An 11,740-nucleotide genomic window follows, 5' to 3' on the forward strand; every position below is an offset into this window, starting at 1 on the left:
TCTCATTAAGCTTTCCATCTGATTAGAATCATTAAGTTTAAGAGCTATAAATATATGCTGTGAGGATGAGGGGAAGTCATTCTGTTTCTTAATCATAGTTATTGTATTTCTCTTGATAAATTGAAACTACTTCATTGATTATAATCAGCACTTGAAATTTGCAGTAGGCGTTAGGGGTTTATGAAAGTTTTAGGTGTACTGATGTAGTAGAATGTACATTCATTAAGATTCCCAACACCTGGGTGCTGTCCTCATTTCTGCTAGTGATTAACATGCCCTTGGGTAAATGACGGTGTTCAGAGCCACTTTCTTTTGTAAACTGAGCATATAGTACTTAATTCTGAACCCCTCACAAATTCAAGGATCAGATAAGTGATATTTCTTTGGGAATTGTGAAGTGATTTGCACATGTAATGGGTTACTAGTGATTTGTTGGCTTTCTAGGTCAACTGGCTTTAAGACTGTTTTAAACCTTTAGCAACTGTCTATTCTTGTAGATTGAGATTTTTAGGATTTTTTAACCTTTTAACTTAGAAATCTTTATTAACAGATCATAATTTTGGCTTCAGCATTAATTTTGGTAGCATTTTTTGTGATTAGTGTGTTTCATTCATTATACTTTATTTCAAGACAATATTTTGTCATTCACACACTTTTAAATTATCTTTTATTCTCCAGGATTAATGTAAGTGAAGGAAAGCTCAGATATTTTTCAGCATTTAGAGTTTACAGTTTTGAATGTCAGAAATATATTGTACTACATGTGCAGCTGTGTGATTGTCTTGCCATGAAAAACTATCTTGAATTGTAGGAGCTCTACGAGTATTTAAGTGACTGAATGAAAAAAAAAATTGCACACTTATCAAATTGTACTCTTTAAGTATGTATAGTTTATTGTATATCAGTTATACCTCAATAAAGCTGCTTTTTAAAAAAAGAATTGTTTTGGAAAAATGAAATTAGCTTTTAATTTTAGTTCTTACTGACATTGTATAACACTAAAGCTGTTAGGTAGTGATCTGCCAAGAGGCAGAGCAGTGATAGGTATATAGTAGGAGCTTAAGACACAGCTGTTGATTAGATGTCAGTTTTGATTGAAGTTTTATTTTAGAGAATTTCTTAGATTTGCCTTTCCTCTGTTTCCTCCTTGTAAAATTAAGATCTTGCTGTCTCTGTAATGCATCATGAGAGTTTAGTAATTCTTGAAGATGAGATTATGAGAAAGTGATTGCTAGCACTCTCAGCATCACTTTCAAACCAGCTCTCACCTTTAAGTAATAGACTTTTCCAAGGGATTGCTCATCTAGATTCCATAATAATAATACTTAAATAGGCTGTTCAACTTAAAAAAAATTTTTTTAAAGAATGAAATATAGCATACATAAAAATGTTACACTTCTGAATACTAAAACGTTTGGGGGTTTTTCATAATGCTTCTGTGAGTGAAACCCACTGACTCCAGAAATTGTGTTCATTCATTAACAGGGGTTTTTGGATGCCTGTGAGAAGGGCCCTCTGTCTGGTCACAAGCTCTCTGGGCTCCGGTTTGTCCTGCAAGATGGAGCGTATCACATGGTGGATTCCAATGAAATCTCTTTCATCCGCGCAGGAGAAGGTGCTCTTAAACAAGGTACGCTGTGTCTAGCAGTTGCCACATCAGTGCATCTATTTCCCTGGTGGATCATTCAGAGCCGCAGAAGGCAGCACTGTGTTGGTTAGGTCTTCTTCCCATCCCCCCCACCCCACCAGAGCAGTAAGCAACATACCAGGGAACATGGATAGGCTCTGGGCAAGTATTCATAGAATCAAAGTGAGGATAGATTACTGTGTTTTCTTTCTTACAAAATTAAAATCCTACTTTGTTCTCCTAAATTATCTGGTATTTTTTGTAAGTTTAAATTCATAGAAAATCTGTAAGTTCTACTTTTAATAGAGAAGACAAATGCTCAGAATTATAAGAATTATTTTAAAGAAACATTAACTATAGGCATCCTGTTTTTAGTGATTTATTCAGATGTCAGAAAAATCTATAAATTTGTAAACAACTTTTTCATATATGACATTATAGGCTTTTAGGCATTTGAAAGAATTCAGTAAACCTTATTCTCAGTGCAGACTTCTTGTTAAACTGCTAAAATTGTCAACCTTTCTCACATAGAATAATATGTCTATTAAAACCCTGATGAAACAGAACCCTAAGCAATTGCAGATGTATCTGATTCATTGCTTTTAAGAGAGAAAAGCAAATGATGGCACAGCAGTTTGACACTGGGGGCTTTTACGTTGTAACTGGGAGCCAGAAAATTCATTCTCTTTGTCATCTCTTCCATATCCGTTATATGGTAATTCATTAGTTATGTCCATAAGTGGGTTTTTGCAGAGAATTACATTGATTCACAAAACATTTCAGAGATATTTTTGTCAAAGAGGGTCAGAATAGCAGAAAATTAATCCTAACACATCATTTCCAGGCATTCGGAAAATCAGGATTTTATTGTATGAATTTTGGACTTTGTTGGTTTTGGTCTGTTTGCATCTGTGACCAGGTGTGGGGCAATGGCTGGAGAAGGTTGCTCGTTCCTTGACCAGGTTGCTAATTCCTTATTTTACTTAAACTAATGGGAGCCATTAGTAATTTGTGGATTCGTTTCTCAGTTGTGAAAGGGTGAGAGAATCCTCCATTTTCTTTATGCCAGCTAGCTATTAAAAATGCATTTGAAATTTATGATCTAGAAACCTTGTCACAGTCTGTCAGTTGTATTAATAGGAAAAAGGGAAATAAAGTCACAAAGAAAATAAGACTTTATTAGGCATGATTCAGATTGTATTGATAACACCTGCCTCTTGCCTTCTAGGGGTTCACCACTTTAATAAATCTTAAACTGGCAAATTGGTTGTAATCACTTCATATACTTTTTTTCAGCTTTATTGAGGCGCAGTTGACAAAACTGTAAAATATTAAAAGTAATGATTTGATAAATGTATACATTGTGATACTTTTTTAAAGTATAGTTAAAACAAATTAGAAATCACCAACTGGAAATTGGTAGCTTTCCTGGATAGAGGTTACATAAAGCAAGGTAATTGGTAAAATCAATTAACAAAGAGCCTCAACCTTTTTAATTGTACCTGTATGAAATATAAATAAATATAGATTATATGCCCATAACATACACATATATAGCCATGAAAAAAGTCTGTATGTCTATGCATATTAACTAAACGTAAATATGTACCATTCAGTTTGTCAATACTTAACGTGTACAAATACTGTTATGTGTGATGATTGCCTGGTGGGGTGCAAAGGAAAAGCACCAGATAATAATTGAATTGAGGAGTATTGGTTTTTGCCAGATAAATATGTGCAAATAAACAGGTTGCAAGCGTGAAAAATGAATTACTTTGCTGTATCATCATCTGATTCTTATTTCTCCATGACTGAAAGATAAAAGGGTAAAAGGGTAAAAGGAAATTTTTGCTGGGCTTTTAAGAAAATCAGCTTTTCATGCATACACCTCCACTGATTATCATATGAGAGTTGTAGGGTGGAAAATGTTGATAAATGAGCTTAGTATCGGATTAGCTTATACTTTTGAGCTATTCTCTATTATCAAAGTTGGAAGAAAAATAGTTCAAATTCTCACGTAGTTTTCATTAAAAAAGGAAAACTGGAACTATTTTCAGTCACAATGTAAACTTTGCCCCTGAGATTAATCAGTGATGTAACTAAAACTGAAACGTGAAATTGCATGTTCTTTCAGGGACTGTTTCACCCCATGGATGTTAACCGTTGCCATCATTGTCTATGGCCAATTTTTAGACCGCAGTGCTTGGTCTCTGCAGAAACATTGAACTTGTAGCTACTCCACAAGAGAAATAAAGGCCTACCCAGAGTCATGTTAGCTCATTTTACTCAGCAGTGTCCCTTTTCTGATCGCCTGGGCTTTGAGTTTGAATGCTGGCTCTACTTCATACTTAACTCTGTAGAAATGGGCAAGTCCAGGCTGTTTGGACATGGTAATGCCAAAGTATTAGATGAGAATGTACTTGAAAACACCTGCACACACACACTTGGGCAGAGTGAAGGCTAACCCCTCTTTCCTTCACATTACCTTTGACCTAGCACTGTGCAGCGCCACCCATTTGCCAGCTTTTGGTCTCAGAGAGGTCACAATAGCACCTGTTGATCACTTTTGTGCTGTGTATTATGTTGAGTACATGAATTATCATATCTTGTCTTCAACAGTGGCCTTATAGTTGAGAAAATTGAGACTCAAGAGTAGTTAGTCAAATGGCCCAAGGTTACATGTTAGTTAGTGGTGGCGCTGAGAGTTAAACCCAGACCAGAGCCTAGCCCTTGACCACCACCTCACACAACCTCACCCAGCCTGGTGTTATCAACTTTATCCCTAGGGGACTGAAATAGAAACATTGCCACCTCTACGCACCACTTTGGCTTAAAAGGTCCTGTGATGGTGTGGGTATTTTCACTTGCTTTTCATTCTACTTCTGGAAAAATTGCTTGTAGGACTTGGCTGCCATGTGACTATTAAAAAATGGCAGGATGAATTTAGCTCTGGAATCTTGTCATATGGAATGGGACAGAGAAAAGCATGAATAAGGGCGAGGTGAATCAGAAGGTGGATTTAGGAAGAAAGAGGGAGTTAAAAGGAAAGGAGCAGGGTGAGGGAATATGAAACCAAGAACTGGACAGGTCGTCCTCAACAATTATATACTATACACTATATACTTGGCCCCTTCTTTCTCTTCAGAATATGACTGTCTCACACTAGCTCTTTTATATTACTGACCTATTGAAAACACTAGATAATGTATAACTAAATTTTAATATGTCTGTTCACATCTCTCTTTCTGGGTACCTTCTTCTGCATTAATTACATTTATTTAGAGCCAGGGAAGCTCTGCTGTTGTGGTAACCCAAGAAGTTAACAAGAAATAGAGCGTCTTCTACAGTCTCGAATTTTTAGTCTACTGCTTTAGCTGTCTATGTAGAATTCTGCAGGCTTAGCTAATGAAACTTAGGAGTCTGCAGAGTTCCGTTATTCCTCTTTTCAGAACAAAATTCACTAATTAGGAGTAATGAGTCAAAGTTAGGTCTGAGCTAAGATATGATTTGAATTAGAAAACATTTCAGAGAAATGCAAGTATATTAAATGGCTGTTCTTATAATTATTGCACTTAAGCTAATAGTGTCTTTAGAACAAGTGCTTTAATGAATATACAAGAATAATTGCTGACTAGATTATTATAAACAAATTGATGCTTGGAAAATTATGATTATTTTAAAACAAAATATTTTCTTTGTCACCTTTTCATGTTATGCTTAAAGTCTTTATTTAAAGATAATTCATCCAGTCTGAGGCTGAAGTATTATTCGACACTATCATAATGTCCAAATTAAATATGAGTGTTTGAATTTTTTTATATTCTCTCTGCACTGTTACATTTTCAACCTCAGTCAGCATTTGTCACAGTAAGAAGTGTTCTTGTTATGTACTAAGTGGGATTAAAAAAATAAGGTTTTTTTGTTTTAAAAAAACACACATAAAAAACACATTGGGGTTTAGTGCTTAAATAGCCTTTAGCATCTAGGCCGATGTCTTTATTTTGTAGGTGAAGAAACATGACCTGGACAGATTGTGTTTTTCCAAAAGGCGTATAACTTATTAGAGGCAGAGCAGAAACTAGAAACTTGGTTTTCTAATTCTCAATCGGGTATTGAAATTGTTTAGCCTAGACATATCTCAGGCGTGACTTGATTATTGTCTCCAAGTATAAATAACTGTCTGCCAGGGACCAACAAGAAAGAATTGATTTACCTTGGTCAGAGACTTAACAGATAGTGTCTTTATTCCCGAAGGATTTCAGAAAGAATTAGTAACCCTCAACTGCATAATTTAAATGGGAAGGGACTTGATCGAATGTTGTTTTAAGACTCTTTTAAATTATTTCTGCAACCTAATGATTTTTAGGATGAAAATATGGTAATGGACATACTAATATTAGAATTAAGTGTTGTCTTACTGTAAGTTCCATTTAGAAGAGTGACTGCTGCTGCTACTAGAAAAATGAGTCCAGATCAAATATTTTAACCTTATCATTTATGTGTGTACCTGTGGGAGAGCACTTTCTATTTCCCTTTTGTATATGTGGATAGGAAAGAGTTCCAGTTTGTTTAAAGATTAATAAACCAATTTTTTTTTTTTTTAAACCCTAGCCCTGGCAAATGCCACATTATGTATTCTTGAACCTATTATGTCTGTGGAAGTTGTAGCTCCAAATGAATTTCAGGGACCAGTGATTGCAGGACTTAACCGGCGCCATGGAATAATCACGGGACAAGATGGAATTGAGGACTATTTTACACTATATGCAGATGTAAGTACTGTTAGTCACTGACAACCTTGCTTTTTATTATCCACAGGAGGAAATCAGAGTTAGCTTTTGTTTTTGGAAATTGTAGAGCAAATTGGCACATTTCCATGGCTGAGTGTTGCATTTGTGGCTTATATGTATGTGGCAATTTCTGCACTTTGCTGTTAGAGCATCTCTTTAAGTGCAAAACCTAAAAATAAGATTCATTTCAGGTAGGCCTTTTGTGAGTATGTCGTTTTCTTAGATGTATAATTACCTTTCTTTCTCATTATAGCTTTGTTTGCATAGCCGTTTTATTATGTTCTAATTCATTGGGATAATATTTAATTCCCTTGCCTGTCCCTTACTTAAATCTCATGGGAGAGAAAGGGTTTATCACGTTACCTAAGGCCTCTTAGAAGACACTACTTTTGGCATATGGCCTGTCATTGAGGATTTCAAGGGAAAGTTGTATTCACATTTTCACAGAAGAAACACTTGAGTGCTTGAGCTGCAGCTGCGTGGAGTGGGGATGAGAGGGACGGCTGTTAGTGGTGTCCGCTCCGTGAAACTGAAAGATTGGGTTTCTAGTTGTGTCTGTCAAATGAAATTATTTTCAAATAGGGTTTCTACTGTGGTAAAACAAAAACAGGTTTGTCTTTGGCTTTTAATTCTTTTAAACCAGGAGTAGTTAGTAGAAACCTGAGTCTAAAGGAGTTAAATGACTAAGTCTTCTCTGTATTTTTCTCAAATATTTTTCAATAAGCAGTGCTGAAGTGTCTACTGTGTATGTTTTCAGGTCCCTCTCAATGAAATGTTTGGTTATTCTACTGAACTTAGGTCATGCACAGAGGTAAGCAAGTGTTTAAATTTTACTTCAGTGTTCAAGAGACCATCCTGCAAAATCATTATTTTTGTGAAATCTTGTCTTTGCATGACTTTACTTGATAGTTGTTTTTAAAAAAAGAAAAAAAAATCGGCTTTTTGTTTCTGTTTTTGTGTTAAACCCCCAGGGGAAGGGAGAATATACAATGGAGTACTGCAGATATCAGCCATGTTTACCAGCTACACAAGAAGACCTTATCAATAAGTATTTGGAAGCTACAGGTCAACTTCCTGTAAAAAAAGGAAATGCCAAGAACTAACTTTCCTCACTTTGTTGACTAACTTTAACTGTATCTGCAAGGTTTAGATACGTTAATGGATTCATGGAATAAATTCAACCTGAAATGAAGTAATTTTAGAAGCCCTTCCTATTATATTCAGGAGCTTCTGTTATATCATAGTTAATTCTGTGTATATCTCAACTGTTGATTGGTTTTATACCTCAAATAAAATATTATTACTGAAATATATTTAATATTTATTTGAGGGAGGAAGAGACTTATTTCTGTTATACTTAATAAGCTTAGAACATTTATAAACGTCCAAATTGTTTCATCATAAGAATTTTCAACATACAGAAAAGCTGAAAAAATAGTACAAAGAACAGCCATATACCGTCCATCTAGACTCAACAATGAACAATTTTGTTAAGTGTTTATCTGATAATAATTTGTTTTGTCATATTTGCTTTTTCTGTTTGTCTATTGTCCATCTATGTTGCATACTTTCATTCTTCAAGTTGTTTTGCTGTATACTTGAAAGTGAATTGCATATATCATGACACTTCTTGGAGTATCACCTTTTTTGTTTAAGAGTGGATTCCTTTGTGACAACCTGGATAGCTAGCCCTAGAGGGTATCATGCTAAGTGAAATAAGTCAGAGAAAGACAAATATTGTATGATTTTACTTAAATGTGGAGTCTAAAAAGCAAAACAAGTGAACAAACATAACAAAATGGAAACAGCCTCACAGATACAGAGAACAAACCAGCAGATGGTGGTTAGAGGGGAGGGAGGAGCAGGAGGAGGAGTGAAATAGGTGAGGGAGATTAAAAGGTACAAACTTAATTACAAAATAAATGAGGCACAGGGATAAAGTGTTTTTTTTTAAAAAAAAATGGATTGGAGAGCACTTTTCAGATTTTCTTTGGGATATTAAAATGCTAGCTAAATTTCTAGCTGTTTTATATAGAGCTGATTGCTTCAATTTGTGGCTTCTGCAGATTTTTTTTTTTTTTTTGCACGCGGTACACGGGCCTCTCACTGTTGTGGCCTCTCCCGTTGTGGAGCACAGGCTCCGGACGTGCAGGCTTAGCGGCCATGGCTCACGGGCCCAGCTGCTCCGCGGCATGTGGGATCTTCCCGGACCGGGGCATGAACCCGCGTCCCCTGTATCGGCAGGCGGACTCTCAACCACTGCGCCACCAGGGAAGCCCTGCAGATTTTTAACTGCTTGTTTTTAGGAGTATAAATGTTACTCTTTTGCAGACCTGTGAGGTAAAAAAAAAAAAAAAAAAAAAAAAAAAAAAAAAAAAAGGCCCTTGCATATGCTATTCTTGTCTATGTTCATTTTAATGTTTCTGCAGCATGGAAATAATAAAATATAACCTACAGGGTTGCTGGCTAGTCTATTTCATCCACCTATTAAATGCTAGTTGAATTAGAGTCTGTTGGAATGTATCATACATTGTATTCATTGAGATTGTGAAAGAACAAATGTTAAGCTAGAGTATGTTGGACATTGCCAGGGAGTTCTACCATATTGTTCAGAATTGCTTCATCCAAAAACCATCTGATGTGAAAGACATATCCTAGTCCTTTCCCTTAGTGGATAATAGACATGAAATAACTGTTTTAAATTCCTTTGTTTTTCTTGATTTGTAGATATGGCTCTATAACTTCAGGTTCCTAGAAAAAGACCTTTAAAAAGTATTGAGCAAATGTTTTCAAGGCATTTGTTAAATGCTTTAAATGCATTATCCATTTTAGTTTTCACAACCCTATGAAACTAGGTACTATTGTTATGTCCATCTTGTAATAGAGGAGGCAAAAGCACAGAGTAAGGTAAATAACTTATCTAAGACCACACAGCTCATTAACTTTTCAAATTGATAATGCAGTTATGATATTCATCAAACCAAGTGCATTTTCCCATGAATATGTCTGTTGCTTCAGTAGCATCAAGCCTGAAAAATTGTGTTTCTTTGGCATTTCATCAGCATCTCATGCTATTCACACTGACTTTGAATATTGTTCCTGATGAGGAAATACCTTCATAGAATTTAGCACAGTTCCTCTTGCTGTTGCTAACAGTCAGAAGTATTAGAACTAAGATGGATAAATTTGGAAGTGCTTTTAACTTGTTAAACATTTTGGTTATGAAGATATGGTACCAGAAAAGAGTTGAGATATCTAATACAACACCAGCATTTCATAGGCAACGACACAGGCCCAGCTGGTGGGAGTAACTAGAATAGGATCACATAAGAACCCATCCAGGAGCAGAACCCACATCTTTTGTTAACTCATTAGTTTGGTTAGAGTTGGTAAAGACCACATACCAGCCAAAGTCTGTATAAGGAAAAAATTAATGAGAATATTCATAAATGAGGGTTTCTTTTATACTACTGTTGTAAAGGATGATTGTTGGCTAATTTAAAGACAGTATTATTTGTGCTGGAGAATGGTAGCAGCACTAGGCCTGCTGCAGTATTGCCCTGATTCCCAACCGTGGCAGCACTTTAAAAATTACTTGGGGAGCTTTAAAGAGAAATACCCAGGCCAACCCCTAGATACTCTGATTCTTTGCATCAAGATCAAAAGTTTTCCAGCTTATTCTAATATACAGGCAAGGTTAAAGACCATTGCAGTATAACCTGTACCTCCAAAACATGAAATGCAGGATTTGTTCAGATGTGTCACATTATTTTCTTTTGTGTGATGTTAGTGATTGGGCTATTGGTTCTTAGCTTGGTAAATTTATCTTTAAAGATGTACAGTCAATTTTCTGTTATTCCTTGCCTCCTTGCTCACTCTTAGATTTATGTTGTGAAGTCACTAAAATTTAATATTGAAATTTTAGGATTTTTCATATTTTAATACTTTTGAAATCTGGATGAGTCTTAAAATTGATGCCAGTGAAGTGAGGCACCCACCAGGTAAGTAGTAAATTGTGACAGGTAGGAATATATCCCTTTGTAGAAAACATCTATTGCATTGCTAAAACTATCAATTTTTGAATTAGAGTTTTAATTGCTGCTTAAAGCGTCTTCAAATAAAACTGTAATGCATCATTGAAATAGTTCATGTTTTCACAGGCAGTTTATTGTGAGCATGGATTCATTTATCCTTTCAAATAAGTGCCAGGCAGCATGCTAGTGATTGTAGCACTTTGAAAGTTAGGAAAGTTCACAGAACAGGTCATAGAATTTTCGAAGCTGAGAGAAATCAGTGTGATAAACTCATGTCATGAAGCACTATTATTCAAGGGCCAATATAGAAACTTCCAATTGACTTTCCAAAGAACTTACTTAACTTCTAACTATTCATAACTCAGGTAGGAAAAACAAAACTATAAGTAGAATCAAATGGAATGCAGGCAAAATCCTGGTGTTATTTTGTACGTCGTAAAATTTTTGAAAATTCTAAAGAGATTAGGAAAATAAATGTGATGCTCTCTGTTATTGTCATTGGGTCAGAGTGATTCAGAATTCTTTAGACTCTTAATGAATAAAAGAGGGCTTAGGGAATTTAGAGGTTTTCATTTTATGTCAAGGCAGATGAAGTAATTTTTCTCCTCTGTTAGCTAGCAAAATCAGTATTAGTAAAATCAAGTCAGCAGTTTTAGAGTTTGTGCTAGAAAAGATGTTCTGATGGTGATATTGAGAAATTTTTTAGTTGGTTTAACTTATAGGTTTTGTAAATTTATAAATTAGGTAATTTTTTTATATGTCGTATGTGTAGAATTCGCCTTCATAATCTATTATACCAAAATCTGTTAAAGGGTTACCACCTTAGCTTCCTTACCTGATTGAATTATGGTCACATTTGTGAGCCTAATCTCACTAATTTAAAATGCCTTTACAAGGATGAGAGGACTTTTAGAAAGTTGAGACAAGAAAGCTGAAACCCCTTTCTAGCTCTTAACGTGACACTGAAAGATTAAAAATCACAGGACATTGAATATGCTCTTATAATGCTCTTGGCACTTTTTTTCCAAGATATTTAGGGAACGTCAGTTAGAGGAGTTTATTACTTGGTTCTGGCATTGTTTATCACTAGATTGTTTGATATCTTAGGGAAAGTATTTTCTCTGCATTACCATATATGTGGGAGATCTGATGTTTTCTTTTTTTTTTTTAAACATCTTTATTGGAGTATAACTGTTTTACAATAGTGTGTTAGTTTCTCCTTTACAACAAAGTGAATCAGTTTTACATATACATATGTTCCCATATATCTTCCCTCTTGCGTCTCCCTC

At 35.2% G+C, this 11,740-nt stretch overlaps 2 protein-coding genes across 2 annotated transcripts in view; one reads left to right on the top strand and one right to left on the bottom strand.

The window, feature by feature from the left end:
* The window catches only part of GFM1 (G elongation factor mitochondrial 1), a 42,352-nt gene extending 34,626 nt beyond the window's left edge, over nucleotides 1-7,726 (top strand). Inside the window, exons 15-18 of the mRNA XM_007113204.4 lie at nucleotides 1,486-1,630; nucleotides 6,239-6,399; nucleotides 7,175-7,228; nucleotides 7,389-7,726. Coding sequence (XP_007113266.1) covers nucleotides 1,486-1,630; nucleotides 6,239-6,399; nucleotides 7,175-7,228; nucleotides 7,389-7,520 — 492 coding nt within the window. The 3' untranslated portion in view covers nucleotides 7,521-7,726. The remainder of the gene's footprint in view (nucleotides 1-1,485; nucleotides 1,631-6,238; nucleotides 6,400-7,174; nucleotides 7,229-7,388) is intronic.
* The window catches only part of LOC102976446 (latexin), a 73,069-nt gene that overhangs the window by 10,556 nt on the left and 50,773 nt on the right, over nucleotides 1-11,740 (bottom strand). The gene's annotated exons all lie outside the window — the stretch shown is intronic.

Source organism: Physeter macrocephalus, chromosome 1 (assembly GCF_002837175.3).
Source record: "Physeter macrocephalus isolate SW-GA chromosome 1, ASM283717v5, whole genome shotgun sequence".
In the NCBI taxonomy this organism is placed as follows: Eukaryota; Metazoa; Chordata; class Mammalia; order Artiodactyla; family Physeteridae; genus Physeter; species Physeter macrocephalus.